This window comes from Balaenoptera acutorostrata, chromosome 21 (assembly GCF_949987535.1).
Source record: "Balaenoptera acutorostrata chromosome 21, mBalAcu1.1, whole genome shotgun sequence".
NCBI classification, from domain to species: domain Eukaryota; kingdom Metazoa; phylum Chordata; class Mammalia; order Artiodactyla; family Balaenopteridae; genus Balaenoptera; species Balaenoptera acutorostrata.
The window spans coordinates 27,059,336-27,077,038 of NC_080084.1; the positions used below are offsets into that span (position 1 = coordinate 27,059,336).

At 35.5% G+C, this 17,703-nt stretch overlaps 1 protein-coding gene across 2 annotated transcripts in view; it reads right to left on the reverse strand.

The window, feature by feature from the left end:
- The window catches only part of TRAPPC11 (trafficking protein particle complex subunit 11), a 41,596-nt gene that overhangs the window by 13,140 nt on the left and 10,753 nt on the right, over positions 1–17,703 (reverse strand). For both annotated transcript variants that reach the window (XM_057537253.1, XM_028165377.2), the window contains exons 9-25: positions 16,364–16,497; positions 15,560–15,707; positions 13,575–13,668; positions 12,683–12,762; positions 12,506–12,584; positions 12,369–12,423; positions 11,876–12,021; positions 11,383–11,444; positions 11,158–11,290; positions 10,437–10,567; positions 6,859–7,014; positions 5,153–5,340; positions 4,891–5,039; positions 4,235–4,356; positions 3,595–3,714; positions 835–900; positions 569–725 (exon numbers count right to left, since the gene is read on the reverse strand). In XM_057537253.1, the coding sequence (XP_057393236.1) occupies positions 569–725; positions 835–900; positions 3,595–3,714; positions 4,235–4,356; positions 4,891–5,039; positions 5,153–5,340; positions 6,859–7,014; positions 10,437–10,567; positions 11,158–11,290; positions 11,383–11,444; positions 11,876–12,021; positions 12,369–12,423; positions 12,506–12,584; positions 12,683–12,762; positions 13,575–13,668; positions 15,560–15,707; positions 16,364–16,497 (2,020 nt within the window). The remainder of the gene's footprint in view (positions 1–568; positions 726–834; positions 901–3,594; positions 3,715–4,234; positions 4,357–4,890; positions 5,040–5,152; positions 5,341–6,858; positions 7,015–10,436; positions 10,568–11,157; positions 11,291–11,382; positions 11,445–11,875; positions 12,022–12,368; positions 12,424–12,505; positions 12,585–12,682; positions 12,763–13,574; positions 13,669–15,559; positions 15,708–16,363; positions 16,498–17,703) is intronic.

The window sequence follows — 17,703 nt, forward strand, 5'->3', positions numbered from 1 at the left end:
GATTTTTTCCCCTCACAATATTTGCCCTTATAATCTAGTTGAGCAAAATTTTGCTTGGGTTAACAGTCAAACTAATTTTTATTCCCTCTAACAGCTTGAGAAATATACAAAAGCCCAAAGTACCCTGAACCAGAAAGGTAATATCACCTCTATAAACTGTTTTTAGTTGGATAATTTAGAAAACTTATTGTCTGCTTTTCTGTATTTTCCAAAGTTTCTTTGGTAAACATCTTTTCCCATTTCAAATTATAAACAACAGGAAACATCAATTAAAAATTATAAAAAACAATCTATAAAAAATCCAAATATGAAAAAACACTGTATCTTCAAGTACATTTTTCAGTCACTTTCTTATAGTATCAAGAATCTGATTTTTTTTAAAATAAGGTATACTCAAGCAAATTGTAAATGATGCTAATTCTAACTTAATTCTAAATATACCTGCTTCTTGTGAGTATAATTCTCAAATTCCCTTCCTTAGCAAAAAGCTAACTCTTACCCCACCAGCCTACACACGCACACACACTACTGTCTTCTGCTAGTCAAGGGGGATGATCCACGCTCTCACCGCCGTCCACCTGGGACTCCAGCCGGTCCACGGGCGTCATGGAAGGAGCAAGCTGCAGCTCACTGGAGACGATGGTGAGGGCCCAGGGGGAGGCACTCAACAGGTCCGTCATCAGCAGGAAGGGGATGTCGGCATAAACCCTTTCCAGGTGCTCAAACTGTCACGGATGGAGACAAAGGTCTGTCAGGAAGTAAGTTAATCCATTTTCTTTTTTCTGTTAATTTCTACAACCTAAATGATTTCCAGTATGCTTCACAGGAACGTACCTTTGTAGAAACAAATTTAACTGCAACGTCAAATGGAAAGACGGTTTCTATTGTTACAGTTTCATCCTGCAAGGAAATGTAAAGGGCACGATCAATGGCTTTTCTAAATCTTAACAACAAATGAAGTTTTAAAAACAGAAGGCATACAAAACACAATCGATTACTGATCAATAAATAATTCCAATTTAAAAATTAAGAAGCTAGGGTATTTCCCTTAGGTAGTATTTGTAAGAATCTATGTAGAGAGCAGACTAATAGTTCTAATTATCTATGGTTTTGTAACAGTTCACACTGCAAAGTGCTTTCTCATACATTATTTATCTCAGGATCTAGCAACAGTGGGCAGGGCAGGCATTGTCACCATTTTACAGAAGAAGAACCAGAAGTTAAGGAAGATTAAGTGATTGGCCTTAAGCCACAAAGCTAGTGGTGCAAAGCCTAGAATCTGGGTCTTCTTTTTGTCTAAGTCCTTTACCTCACCTTGACTCAAGACAACTAAAACAATGATAATGATGATAATAATAATAATGATGTAATATGACATAGCATTATAATCACTGCACACATATTATGAAATGCTCATAGTAACTCAAGGAAACAGACACCAGTATCACTGCCATTTTAAGATGAAGTGGTCACACAGCTAGCAGGTGACAAAGGCAGAAACTGAACCAAATCTGACCCTGGAGCCTGGACTCTCAACCATCCTGCTCCATCTCCTCTGTGCAGGGCTGTACAAAAAACAGTGGGCTTATAAAGCAGAAACTAACACACCGTTGTAAGCAATTATACTCCAATAAAGATGTTAAAAAAAAAAACAACAAAAAACAAACAGTGGGCTTACTACATCTTTTATAAAAACAACCCACACTGTTGGTGAGAAACTTTTAAAAAAGACCGTGTTGGGTTAAAACTCAGGCTGTAAGGTCAAACAGATCTGGATTTTATTCCTGGCTGGATACATACTTACTAGCCATGGAGACCCTGGACACAGTGATGTGACCTTGGGAAGGGTATATGGTCTCTTTAAGTCTCAGTTCATAGTCCTCACAAGGTTGTTATGATAATTAAATGAGGTAATGCACACAAGACACTCAGTGAAATGCCAACATCATTTTTATTATTATATGCTTCAAATTATTTCCTCTCTCAATTATTATCAAGCTATCCCACCCCTCTAGGTGGTCACAAAGCACTGAGCTGATCTCCCTGTGCTATGCGGCTGCTTCCCACTAGCTATCTATTTTACATTTGGTAGTATATATAAGTCCATGCCACTCTCTTACTTTGTCCCAGATTACCCTTCCCCCTCCCAGGTAAAATAATTTTGAAAAATAATCATTAGAGCCTTTTGCGAAGCTTCACAATACACACTAGCAAATTTAAATGCTGTGCTAAGTCCTGAAGTAAAAATACCTGTTTAACACCCTTTAACCCAGTATTTTCCAAACATATTTGACCAATTAATTCTTTTTTTGGGTAATATCTATTTCTATTCCTCAGAATTAGCGTCCCTTACAAGCACATCTTGGTAATGGACTGGCTGATAGAAGAATAAAAACATTCTTCTCTAAAAAAGTGGCATGTACCTCGATGATCTCATGTCTTGAGAACACTGCTTAAAGATGAAGCAGCACACTTGTTTCGCTCGAGTTCAGGATAGTTACGAGGTAGCAAGCAATTATTTCAAAGTACATTCCAGGTCTACCATCAACTTCATTATCAGAAGCAGAAACAACATCCAAGGCTTAGGACTTTAAATCTGCACAGAACTTTAACATTCTTATTTTATAGATGAGGAGATGGAGGTCAAAAGGAGTTACTTGGCTGACCTGAGTTCAGGATTAAGGAGGCAGTGCTGAGACTGGCACCCTTATCTCCTACTTCACCAGCAGGGTCTTTTAATTACATCAGGCTGGTGAAATTTTTGGCAGTATATTATATGCCTTCCTCCCTCTCACTTGGGAAATCCTCCTGAACTTGAACTCTCTTAGGATGGTTTTGCTTCCCAGTGACTTATAAAACAGCCTGCGGTCCAGCCCTGTGCAGTGACCAAACTACAAACCCCCAGATTCCTAGGTCTTCTGCTCTGCTGGACTGAGGACCCCGTTCCTAAGAAAAGGTTGCCAGGACTAAGAAGATACCAAATATCATTATTTTCCATTAATAAAAGGGGATACAAGCATTATATACAATGTGGTTAAGTCTATATAAAAACACGTCCCCCTGCAATCTCTTGAAACAAAAAAGACCGATAAATACATCAAGGAGTTAATAGCAGTTGCCTCTGAGCTGTTGGACCTGAGAGCTTTCTTATTTCTTCCTCATCAATGTGCACTCACCAAAAAATGATGTTCATAAGAATCTTTTTTACTAATAGAAGAAATATTCCACAAAGGGAGACCTCCCTCCCACAAGACCTTCTTCATATTAGCCAACTTACAGATTTTATCTAATGTGTGATTTTATAAAGAAGCAGATAGGTTTAGAGTCTCAAGACTTTTTTGCATGAGATCTCAAACCTTTTGGTTCTCTGTACAAAAAACCGTATAGGCCAATTTTCTAATGTTTGAGCGATGAATACCATATCACATCATTTATAATAAACATAAATGGTAAAAAAAAATCAACAGATGTTTCATTAAAACTTGTAATGGGCTATAAGCACCTATGCTGCTTATTTTACAGGTTAACTAAGATAATACAAAATAGGAAACACTCCAAATACGGTATTTCTCGAAGTAGCTATGAAATAAATACCTTGTGACACTTGCAAACAATTTCTTTTCCTTCAATAGTTGTATTGATCAGGTAAGAAACATACACAAGAAACATTCTTGAGCCCACTGTTCCACAGCGAACATATAACATTTTTTCCAGCTGCAACAAAATAAAAGCATTTTAGTTTAATTAATATTACAGAGATTGCCTCCTAATATGTATTCTAGGATAATGCTCCCACCTTTTAGAGTTTACTGTACCAACTGGCTAAATTCTTGAACACGTTTTATAGCTGTTCCTGTCGCAGCATGAGTGGGATCATTACTACGCCATCTTTTTTTCATTACCATTCTCAACTTCCCAAGAATTCTTTGTGTTTGGTTTGGAAATAAAAGTTGACCAAAAGGTTATTTAACTAAGCTACAAATTTCGTGTTATTTAGTTATTTTATCAGGCAATGAATTCTCCATATTAGCATCATTTGTTCTAAAATCCCTTGTATAAAAACTGAAGACATTTTACACATTAAATATGTGCAATGTGTATAAAATGTGCATTAGTTAAACCACTTTTTTAGTCTCGGGATATGCTGTTAGAATGCTCTAAAACTAAAACTCACTACATATTTAACACTACAACCAAACCAATTTCCTCTCCAGTCACAGGTGGCCAAGTTCACCTGCTCCCCGGGATGCAGGTCTCCGACAGGAATGTCCGTGAGTAGAGCCGGGTAGGACTCATCACACAGTTCTGTTCCATGAAGAGTCACGTGAGTTTTCTGAGTTAAATTGGCATCCTGTCCTAAAAGTATGAATGTTGGCGTTTAAAAAATACAGGAAATTCAAACGTTATCTTGACAATTAATACTGCAGAGAGAGCACTAGATCATAACCATTTTTTTTTTTTTTTTTTTTTTTTAAAATGAAACTCTCTAGGAGTTAAGCCAGCATTTTATTTATTTATTTATTTATTTATGGCTGTGTTGGGTCTTTGTTTCTGTGCGAGTGCCTTCTCCAGTTGCGGCAAGTGGGGGCCACTCTTCATCGCGGTGCGCGGGCCTTTCACCGTCGCGGCCTCTCTTGTTGCGGGGCACAGGCTCCAGACACGCAGGCTCAGTAGTTGTGGCTCACGGGCCCAGTTGCTCCGCGGCATATGGGATCCTCCCGGACCAGGGCGCGAACCCGCGTCCCCTGCATTGGCAGGCAGATTCTCAACCACTGCGCCACCAGGGAAGCCCCCATAACCATTTTTTAAACAAACTTCCTGCAGTTGATATCACTGACGTTTATTTTATGTTGGATCAACACGGCTCAAATTTTAAAAAGGCAAGTTTACCGGGTTTTAAACCAGCAGTGAGCTTCACGTCTCTGATGGGGGTCTTCTCGTGGGATTGCACAGTCACAACCAAACAGTACATTTCGTTAGTCAGGGCAGGAGGGTCATGTCGCAGATGGACAGAAATGTTTGGAACTCTGGAAATGATCCTTTGGGAAAAAATGTTAGCTAAGTCACTGATTTTTTTAAAAGAAACAAAGTATTCAAAGTATTCAAAAGAAGTGAGGTGACCTCCTACCATCCGCCCACCAGGCCGACTCACATGGTGCTCGCCTGGATCACTATGCTGTCCCAGTGAGCCTCGCTGTCGGGGAGCCTGGGCCTTCTTTTGAAAGAACGGGAGGCCTGTAAGGCTTCCTGGGTGGAAGCGGCGTCTCCTCCTCCTCCCTGCCAGTTCAAGACCACGCATCTTCCTGCCTCGTTGCCCAGAACCAGATCCAAGGATGTGATCTAGAAGGAGGAGGTCCGTCAGAAACGCCATCTCATACCAGTTCGTCACCATCCCCTCCCAACAAATTACAGGGTGGGCTGCTGGGCTATGGCGTTCCTCGGATCCACGACGTGACAGAGGTCAGAACACCTGCTGTGGGAGTCCGATCCCGGACCCTTCTCAGCTGTGACACGGACTAGCCGTGTGTGGGGTTTCAACCTCTTCACCTTTAAACAAGGATAATAACCTGACTCCCCAGCTCAGACACGACGGTGCGGTGCTGCTATCTCAGTGCCTGGCATGGTGCCTGAAGGCGCAGACACTGAAGCAGTGGCTGCTGAGTGAAATAAATGAATGTTCTGCTAACCATTAACATACTCACAAGCTAACTCCTAGTGCCACACATATTCTTCCTGACGACCTCAATAGTATTAGCAATGAAATTCTTTATTAATTGAATCTATGTCCTTTCCACTAAATCCATTAACAAATATACTCAAAATAGTATTATTAATTATGATTTACATCTGGTAGGCTTCCTTAGGTACCTCGTAAAAAATTAAAACATGTCATGAGGGATTTAGCCAAAATCATGCAGTTTTTTTTTTAATGAATAAGCAAAAACTCTGGATATTGGTTAATAATAAAATCAACAGATTCACAGAACTTATTATGAGAATATAGGGGGTACAGTCTTAAGTTTTTGTCTTAGAAACTGTCTCAAGTTCACATTCGCCGACCATTCCCATTCCAACCATGAAAGCAGCACTTCATGAGAGCTCACCTCCTCCTAATCACTATTCCAGGAAATTTACATTAACTAACTGATGTAATTCTCATGAAACATTGCGAAGTAGGTAATGTTACTATCCCCACTTTATAGATGAAGAAACGGAGACACAAAGAGGTCAAGTAACTGCCCAGGGCCACAAGCAGGTAAGCCAGAGAGCTGGCATTGAAACCCACGCAGCTTGGCTCCAGAGTTTATGCTCAATAAAAATACGACTTTCATCACATGTTTCTGAAAGGCATTTTAATTATCTACCTTAAATGAATCCTTTGAAGTATATATCTTCATTTTTTCTTTAAAAATATGCAATCAGCAATGTTTAAACGTCAAAATGATATAGCTCTTTAGTGTGAATTATGTCATATTTTACAAAATATAATTACTACATTATAGAATATATATATATATATATATATATATATATATATATATATACAGTTTAAAATTCCTTAGCTGATTATGCAGCCATTAAAAATGAGGTTGGTCTCATGTACTAACAGGAAATGATATCTAATATATCACTATCAAGCGAAAAAAGCCAACTACTGAATATTATGTATAACATATTCTCACTGAGGGGAAACCTACCAAAAAACCATAATGAATGGTTTCCCTTGGGAAGTCCAAGTGGAAGATTTTCACTTTTTACTTAATAAACTTCTGTGTTATTTTTATTATAATATTTTCTGACATACATATTATTACTTTTATCATTTAAAATATTTTTTAAACACTTTTCATAACTAACCTCAATTTTCTTTCCCACATCTTCAGTTTTTGCCACAAATTTAAATAAAAACTTCCTTGTTTTACCAGGAACTAAGCACATCTTTCCCTGAGTCAAATTTTCTAAAACGTCGCTTGCTTTGGATGCGTCTTCAATTACACAGAACTGGTTGTATTCCTGAAAGAGAGGTGAGCAAAGGTCACGGTTTATGAACTCAAATGTCATATGTTTTGCTAACACTAAACACCGAATTACTTGGAGCTTGTTAAGGTTAACTGCACTGAAACTGAAGCATTATGAATTTGTTATTAATAAAAGAAAAAGTATTTTTATGCCAGATGGTAGCAGTTAACCACTCATTGTTGCCACAAGATAAAGACGGTTCACACAGAAGCTGACCTCTGAAAACATTTATTTAGCCATCCCTTTCCTGGAGACAGAAAGAAAGATTTATTCTTTGTTTTGCATCGGATGCTACTGTCTATCATCTTTTCTTAAAGAGCTTCCTTTTTACCTGGCTTCTGTGACACTATAATATCTCCTGTTTTTTCCCTCAAAGGTCTTTTTTCCCTCTTGTTCCCCTCATTCAGAGGTTCCAAAAGTTTCAGTCTTTGGCTTTTGGTTCTGCTTTTCTCTTTATGTTTATTTCACTGCAAAGTCTTTCCATGTCTACATATTCTGCACTTCTGTGCTAATATCTCCCACATAAAAACTTCTAATTCTGACCTATTCCTTAACTAAAAGCTTATATCCACAATGGTCTCAGGGATAATTCCACTATCACTTCAAGTTCAGCATGTCCAGAACTGAGTGTCTAGCTACCTTCCCAGAAAAGCACACTCCTTACAGATGAATAAACAGAGACATCTTTCATATACATATCTAAGGGATCACCATTGTCATCCTTTCAATAAATACTGAGAACTTTCCAGGAGCCATCTTCTATCCCAGCAGGTGAATTATCTTCACAGAAGATTCTAATACAGCTAAGTTTTATACCTTCCTTCTAATTTTCATTTCTATTCCAGGCTTATGAAGCCTTGTACCCACTACTTTTTTCCTTGTGATTTGCATCCTGAATTTTAAACAACATATATTCAGAATACAACTTTAAAAACAAATTGCTTTATATTTTATTTTAATATTTTTATTAGTATAATTATAGATGTGGTCTTTGTTGCTAAAAGGGAAAAAAAAGGAAGGAAAAGAAATGGAATAGTAGGCTATGATGTGAAAAGTAAAATGAGAGTGACTTCCCTGACCCTCTAAATTCCAGATTTAGAATATTTTATAGTGAGTAAAAAAAAAATTGTCTGTCCTCTTGGAGCTTACATTCTAGTAAGAAAAACAAGTAATTTACCAAATAATCACATGACAAGAGTGAAACCACAGCTGTGACAAGTACTATGAAGGGTTATGTGAGCCTGGCTAGGTCAATCAGTCATGTAGGTCAGGGGAGGTGTCCCTGAGGAAGTGAGGCTTTTAAGGGGATAAAACATGAGGAGGAATTAAGCAAATAAAAGAGGAGGGAAGACCAATCCAAGCATAAGAAACAGCACATACAAAGCTTCTGTCCTAATACTGTATGATCTTACTTATATGTGGAATCTATAACTTATAGAAAGAGAGTAGAATGAGGACTGCCATATGCTGGGCGTTGGCAGAAATGGGAAGATGTCGGTCAAAGGGTATAAACTTCCAGTTATCAGACAAATAAGTTTTGGGGATCTAATGTATGGCATGGGGACTATAATTAGCAATACTGTATTATTTAGTTGCACGTTGCTAAAAGAGTAGATCCTAAATGTTCTCACAAAGACAACAACAAAAAGGTGATTATGTTAGGTGATGCATGTGTTAACTAACCTTATTATGGTAATCATTTTGCAATATATGTGTATCAAATCATCATGTACACTTTAAACTTACACAATTTTATATGCCATATCTCAATAAAGCTGGAAAAGTAAACTGTTTTGGGCCTGCAAAAACCAAATAGCCCATGCTTTATCCATCCTATCCCCATTCTGTATCCCCTATATACACTCAGCAATCCAAACTTACCCATTTCTAAATGCCTCTTATCCCTTTATCTCCATGCCCATCACTAGCATCCTAATCCAAATCCTCATACTTTCGTACCTGGGTTCATACAAAGAGCCTCTGGTTTCTAAAATATCATTTCTTTCCCTCTATTTTGCTACTGGAATAAAGTTTCTTAAACATAAATTTCATGCTCTTGCTTTAAAATTCTCAAAATAATTAGAAGGAATCCTTGGGTAATGGTTTGAAGTTGAATAAAACATACTAATCTTCAAGTGACCCAGGTTCATTTAACCAATTCTATTACAGGGACATTGCTCAGTTCTTATGAGTCAAAAAAAAATTATTTAAACAGATAACATTGTTTCCTTACCACCATCCAATAAATAAACAGATAGATAACGAATAAATGAATGAATAAATCAATCTTAAAAGACTTCTACTGATACTTCCCAGCCTGACTCTGCTTAACTCTCCAGGCTCCTCTACGCCACCCAGCCTGACTCCCACTCACCCCACCTATAATCCGCTGCTCTCGTGAGGCTGCTGCCTCCACTTGGCCAAAAACACAGAACATTCACTCCTGTTTCCATTCAGTGTTTTCTCACTGCCAAATACATCCTTTCCCTCTCATCTTTTTAAACCTATCTTAGTTGCACCTTCAATTTTGAAACTTCCTCTCTTTTCTCCAGCATGCCTGCCATAACAGTGTTTCTAGCCTACACACATAATTTAGTCCTCAATACCCATTTAGGCAATCTGTGAGCCAGTCCTGGCCTTGCTCCCAAAATGCTTATATTTTAGTGGGGTTGACATATGCTAAACTTTTTCAGGTTCACCATGATGCTAAAAATATTGTAACTCTCAATAAATGCTTGCTGGTTAACGGCTCAATATACTTTCTGTGTGACCAGAAAATTAGAAGTGAGCTTATAACTGAAACAGAATGTAATCAAGCACTTGACTATATCACATTATAAAAATGTTCGAATGTAGGAAATATAGTACGATCCCAATTCTGGAGAAAAAAGTTGCTTATATATGCGTGCACATAAGATGTCTAGACTATTCAAGAAGTTAATTGTGACGCCCCCTAAGGAATGGAATTGGAGGAACACACATTTACTTTCTACTTTATATCCACCTATTCCACTTTCATTTCTTTAACATCAAACATATAACAGTTTTATAATATAAAGCTAATACCAATGTTAGAATAAAACAAATGATTTTGAAAATTCTATTCATTCTGAATACATCTTATTTGAAATTCAAGATACATATTACAAAACTTTTTGTCTATGTGTAGACAAAGTTCTTAGGTTTCCTAAGCAGGGAGTGAAAACAAAAATTAGAATAGGAAAGTGTAAAACTTGAATTGTGGATACAGAAGTTGAGAACTATAAATACATTTATTTTTAAATAGACTCTATCAAAATACATTTGTTAATATGAAACCATTAAGACCTAAAATTCACTAAGCACATTTTACCTCATTTAATGCAAGCTACAATAAGATACACACATGGTAAAAACACATTAAAAGGTATCATTACCTGATTATTAAAGCTGACACAGAGCTTAGAAAACCTAATGGGATGTGGACAATCAGCCTTCAGATAAATATCGAACTGCACGGGAACGTCGACATGAAAACTTGGGGCGTGGAACTTGGCTTTGCATTGCACTAGAAATAAAACAAAAAGGGCTGAGTCAGACACCACCAGACACGCTAGACACACACACATTATTCTCTGATCCATGTCTACTCTTCAGAAAGGAAACAGCTACACTGGATATTCTTACTGACTTCTGCACCTGAAGCATTTCAAAAGACGTAAATCAAACCAAATTTAAATAAACTCTAGCTCCAAAATCTCTCTAATTTTAAAAACATGGTTCCTCCTAAAATGTAACTGACATAGGATTTTAAAGAAAAAAGAACCATTTTGTTATTTTTAACTTATTTCAAAATACCTGCCTAGACAATAAAGCATAAACTTTTTAAATAACTGTCTTTTCAAATGCATTTCAAATGACATCTGAACTACAGATGAACAGAGTAAATTTTAAGACCTCAACTAAGTATTTAAAATTTTGACCATCTTTAAAGTCGATGGGCAGAAAATTAAAAAAAAAAAAAAAAAAAAATCACACAGTTCATCTACAAAATGATTGTACTTGGAAAATTCTTTGACTTTATTATTCTGTGTCTATTTATTTTATAGAAATAAGGACGATTTCTCTAAAATAATACTGTAGACGTTGGTTACCCACCAAATGGCACAAAGTCCTGTACGCCTATTGTGAAAAGATTGCTGCCGGCCAGAGAAATTCGGTCCGCCCACAGCTTCTGAGCAGTTTTCACAGCTAAGATATCACAGTCAGGTTCAGGATCAGGACTTTCATTCTGCACCAACATGGAGTTAAACATCTGTTCAGCTAGTTATATAAAATACACATATCCAAGATACAGATTTTATATAAAGAATTCCAACCTACCATTAAAACATTTATGAGGTTCTTTTCTATCCGAGATTTCTGGTCATCTTTCAGAGTTGAAGCTAATAGGAAGGAAGAAGGAAGAAAATTAGAACTGCAAGACAGGCAGGTAAGCCCACTACCCCCATTTCAGGTATTAAAACCCTGCAGATAAATCTCTCTTCTAAGATGGCTAAGCACAACTCCGGAAAACTGACAGCACAGCTTTCTAAAAGTCAGCCCCAATGCTTGATGTATGTGCGTTTGAACTCTATGTAAAAAATTATTTTATGCCATATTTTAAAAAGTAAGGCAGATTTTTCTCAACTACATAAGACCTTCAACTATAACAAGTTCCAATAAAGTATAAAACCCCTTCACTCCGCAAAGTGACTTGCATGTGATAACAGTACTACCAGATATTCGATACTGAATTATTCTTCCAATTTAAAGAAGCTAAAGATGCTATGTAATTGTAAAGATTCAGAATTTTACTGAAAGAACATCAAGTTACCTCTTCCAAGGAGTTCTAGGGAATAAGTGATGTAATCTTTCAGTTGGGCCATGAGGTAGGAACACTTCAGAGCTGTGGTCAGTATAGACGTGAGCAGGGTCCACCATCCTTCACTCCGATAATCACACATCACATAATCCAGCAACCTAACAGAGGACAAAATGTCAGACAGGCCGAGACAGCTTCACGAGGAAGGGTTTGAAGAGTTCATGGAGAAACTAAAATAAACTGCTTTACTCATTTTATATAAACTTTGGAAAATTTTACTGAAATAGTTTAACAGGTATTTTCACATTAGGTAAATGTGAGGTTTCCTAAGACTCTGATAATGACTGTACCAGCAGACAATACTTGAATAAATATCACGGAAATGGTGTTTAATAGAAGTAGGAATAAATATGGAAATAATAAATCCTTCAATACAGATTTCCATGCTAATTCTGCTGCAAGGGAATCAGAATACTTGTAAAAATAAATAGTGAACAGAACTCACTTCAAAGCTTTGGTATAATCCTTTGCATAATAATATTCCTCTCCCATTTGAACCACTATAAAGGAAAAAAGACTGTATGAACATAATTTAAAATTACTCAAAGTTGCACAAAGTTGTGGCATGTTACGGATACCTACTCAGATGACTTTTCATTCTCGGACACTTATATTTCTTAAATTGCGCAACAGCATTGCTCAGAAGAGTTATTATTATTTCCTGTTAGAAAAGATAAAATGTGAAACATTCCAATAAAAATAGTCTCATGTTTTCCTGGAATACTGTAAAAAATAGTTTATACTGGAAAAAAGACTTACAGAGTGAACAACACTTCTCTCCTTCAGCTGAATGGCAAGAATCCCCACCTTCTCTTTTTCGGGATCAGAAAGATCAAAACCTGTATAAGATAGGACACAACCCATTTCAGATAGCTCATTTAACACAAATCCTTCACACGAACACTGGATGTGTACACTCCTTGAATCCTTCGTATACAATGTACTTCAGATTCTTAAACATTCTAGAATTCTAAAGATTCTAAGAGACAGCTTTATTAGCATGGAATCTTCTCTGTGGTCTCTGTTCCGAAGGGTATGTTACTGAGCTCTGTACTCTTTTGCCCAGTGGAATCAACCACCTCAAAAGTAATACCAATATCATTTTCTAGGCAAAATACATTTCCTGTAGATTAAAGTAAATAATTTCTTAACAAAAAGTTTAATGGCCACAGAAATTGCTCAAATTAAGTGTGTATAAAACAAAAAAGATAGAGAAATTATTTTTAAGGTGGCTCAAGTAATGATGTTCTAAAATGGCAAACATAAAAACCGTTAAACTTAACTGGAATTAAAATATTTAAATATTTTAAACTGTTTAAATTTAAACTGATAAAAAAAATAAATATAAATAAATAAATAAATAAAATAATAAAATAAAATATTTAAATAGACCAGAGTGGCTTATTAATTGTGTCATTTAAGACAACAGATCTCCAAATGTTTTAGTCACATCCACATCTTTAATTATAAGTCATTCTAAGACATGGTGATAAAAACAACACATTTTTAAAGTAAATCTTAAAAAGTGTTTAAAAAGCACATATTTTTACCTCAACATAATTTGTTATACTAGTGCAGCCATGGAAAAATTAAGATAGCAACCTTCTGCTTTTGAGGTTGAGAGAAAGGGAAAAGAGGAAAAATTATTTACTTAGTATTCCTTGTCGCCATGATCGTTGTCCGTAGAAGTCAAGAAGTCCTGTTTGCGTTTCTAAGGGATCAGGGTTGGGGTACGTTACAGAAGCCTGTAAGTTAAAACACAACCCATCAAAACCAACTCTTCCTCAATCTTTGTTAGAATAAAAAAGCTTTCATAAATACGAATAACACATTCAAATATCAAAGTTGTGAATATTTTAACATAAATTAAATTTTCATAAAATTAAACAAGAAATGTTTCATTTAATATTAGGTAGTCTTATAAAAATTAAATGGAATAAATCAACCTGATTCTGACAAATGATTTCATAGTAACTAACTGCTCTACATATTCTTTTAATTTCTAAACCAGTAAAAATATATTACAAATTAAATTTGACGGTTATTCCATATGTATAAGTCTTTTTTGTGCAAATAAAAATAATGTTATAGGAGTTTTGAAAAGAAGACACTATTTTCCTTTTTTATCGCATGTGTATTAAGTCTTGGTATTGATGGGGGAAGGATATTTTTGGCACCAGAATTTACAAATTTATACCACTTTTCTTTTTTATAACTTTTCCCTCTAAAACCAAAATGTAATACAAGTAATTGTTAAAAAATGCAGAAAATGTCCAAAAGGAAAAGGATAAAAATTTAAATTACCTATAGACCTATTACCACTGTTAACAATGTATATACATTATTCTTCCAGATTTTGTATGCAAACGTTTATTCATCATCAGCTGAAATAATTTTTCAACCTGCTTTTTTCTTTTAAATACATTCTGTATATCTCACCATATCATTAAAGATTCTTCCAAAACGTTATTTTTCATGGCTGCCTGCTGTTCCACATTGTAACAGATTCCCTATAGCTGTTCACATTGTTATTTTTATTTTACATTACAATTAATAAATCTGTCAGAACAACTCTATAAATAAATTTTAATACTTATCTCTTAGGATCTCTTATCTGCCTTAGGCTTCCTGAATATGAAATTCTGGGTCAAAAGACAGGCATGATTTTGAGGCTTCTTAAATTATTACTTGACAGAAATATTATTTTACATTCCAGCCAATATTTGCTAATGCCCATTTCCTCATATCCATACAAGACCCAGTTTTAATCACCTTTTAAAATACTGTGCTCAAATATAATATGCCAAACTTTTAAAATATAATACATGCAATGAAATTATACGTCATATACAAATAACATGGTAGAAAATAGTTTAGGTATATCATGATTTAAGGGGAAAAAATCCAAGCATTTAAAGTACTAATATGCAAACTGTTTTTTTTCTTTTTGAACAGTTTTTTAAGTAGCACTGTTGTTAAAATTCACCTATCTTCAGAGAAGAAATCTGAGGTTTTAAGTGAAAATAAACTGAAATAACTATGTGAATGTAAATATCTCTATCTATATACACACACCATGTTCTTATTTTAAAGGTGCTTATGGGAAAACTGGTATTTAAATATAATCATCCAAGAGAAAGGCAAAATGAAATGTCAAGTTTAAGAAAATACGCAGTTAACATCCTCAAATAGATTCTTTAGAGTTTTCCATAGAGGAGAACCCCAGGAAGAGAAAGAAGGCCAATGTTATGTTCTCCAGTGGGTCAAAATAAAGCACATTTCTCAGTGTCCTTCAAACTCTAGCAGTGATCACAGAAACAAAACAATGGATTTACAGTAAGGCATGGACTAAACTGTGGCTTTTATTTTAAAGTAACTTTCTCTCCTCTAAATCACTGACTTATCGCTAATCATAAATCAGTTCTTCAAAGAGAAACTTCTGCTTAATTCACAGGTGAAAATAGAGTACTCAGGCTAAAACTGAAAATAATCCTAATTCCTGAAAATATAAAAGATAAAAACTTGTTACATGCAAAGGCTTGGAAAAAACTATCAACACCAATCAGTATTATCTTCTTTCAAGAGAAGGTTAATAGATTTCCTAAATGCCAGATAATACAGGAGTCAGTGACTTACTTCATGGTTACAGAGGGTTTTCGTAAGCTGTTTCCGCTCCTGGGCATAGTATGCTGCCTGCTGGTAATAGAAACCAGGATTCTGAGTTTGAATAGCTGTCAACCCCAACTTGATAGCTTCATCAAATAAATCTCCAAAGGCCTGGAATCTTAAAGAAAAAAAAAAAAATCAAGAAATAAAAAAAATGGAATTAAAAAGAAAAAGGAAAGAAAAAGCAGCTTACTTCTAGTAGTTATTCATCTTGGAACCATAACCTCAGCAGACTGTATCAAAATAATGCTACTGCTGAACTATTAATTGTGGGGATTTCTTTGTAAACACTAACACACACTAATCGTAGGTTACAGAAAAATTCTTTAAGTCAACTCTTCTGTGTTAGCAGGTCTTTATAAATATACCATCAAGCCAGATGTCAACATAGTTCCCACCACTCAAATACATCCATGTTTCTGGGAAAACTTTCATTTTAGCAATTTTTAGTCATCAGTCTCAGAGAGCAAGTTCCATGTCAGTAGGGATACTGTCTATTCACTGCTATATTCTTGGTATTTAGACACATGGTGGAAACTTGATATATATATATTGAATGAAAGAGATGGTCCGAGGAACTAGCTAATTTCCATTAAGAAACTGTATGAATCAGTATCTACAATTACTGGGAACATACTTATGGTGGATCATTAAAAACCTACTTACTGGCAAAAATCTTAGTTCGATTTAGAACCAAAGTCCATGCTAACTCCATTCCTCCAAACCCCAAGTATTTGTTTAAAAAACATTCTGAAAATACAATTTAAAACATACTGTTTAGACATCCATGCAGCATGCTCAAAAGACAACTCTGCACTTCCGATTTTTTTCTTACACAAGTCGATGTGCTTTCGGAACTGAGCAATTGCGTCCAGTGGGGTGTTGTGCTGAAAACACAGCCTACAGATCTGGAAGATGTAAAATCAACCCCAAAGTAAAGAAGAAAACCAAAGTCAAAAGGCGTATTCATTTAAAAATACATAAAAATTGAGACTAACTTTAAAAAGAGTATGGAATTTCCTTCTCTGAAGTTCAATAGAATTGAAGTGCAACAGAACTGATTTCCTCTATTAGAAAGGTTATGCTAAAAACAGAGGTTATGTCCCTTTGATTAATGAAATAAAATTATTCACTATTTGTAATGCATCTATTCTATATGTTGCAAAGTTTTTTAAAGTATAGAATAAAGAAATATTAAACCCAATGAAGAGCATAAAGATGGGCAAAAATGAAATATTTCCAACAGGTAACTGAGAAAGGACAGATTAACTTTCAGTTTTAGAACCGTCAGAAAGCTAAAGATTTTTTGTAGAACAATTAGAGCACAGTAGCCTCCATATCAAACAAGGATTACAGAAATTCTTGAAAAATTAACTGGGATGCTATTTCAAAGTAATAATCTATATGTATGTAGGGTAAATGAAAAAAAAAAAAAGAAGAAACAAAGCCTAAATTTATTTCCACATGCTTATTACCACTTTTAATTTTATTTTTTTAGGTATAAGGGAATACACGAAAAGTTAAATCTCTCATCCATCCCTGTCCCTCAGCCATCCAATTTCCCTCTCTAGAGGCAACCAGCTCCCAGCATACATTTGGTGATATATTCTGTGCACAGACAAGTGTGTATATGCATTTACAAATAAACTATTATTTTTATACAAATAGCATCACACTAAATATGCTGCTTTGTGCCTTACTTTTTTCACCTAACAATATATCTTGGATGTCATTCCATTTCAATGCATGGAGCTGCTTCATTCTTGATAGTTGTATAATATTTCGTTGTTTGGAGTTATAATTTATATTGACCAGTCAGTTATTGTGGGGTTGTTTCCAACCTTCTCCTATTCCAAGAGGCAATAAATATCCTTACATATGTGATTTGCAAGTCTTAGCACATACGTGGGATAAATTTCCCGAAATGGAACTGCTAGGTCAAAAGGAATATCCACTTTAAATCTGCACCGTCATTGCAAAAATGGCCTCTATAGAAGCTGTACTAATTTACACCTACACAAGCAGTGAACAAAGTGTCCCTCTGCCCTTACATCACTAACCCAGTGCCAGCCTCTTTAAAAGATGAGTGTGGAAAGATTAAAAGCAAAACAAAA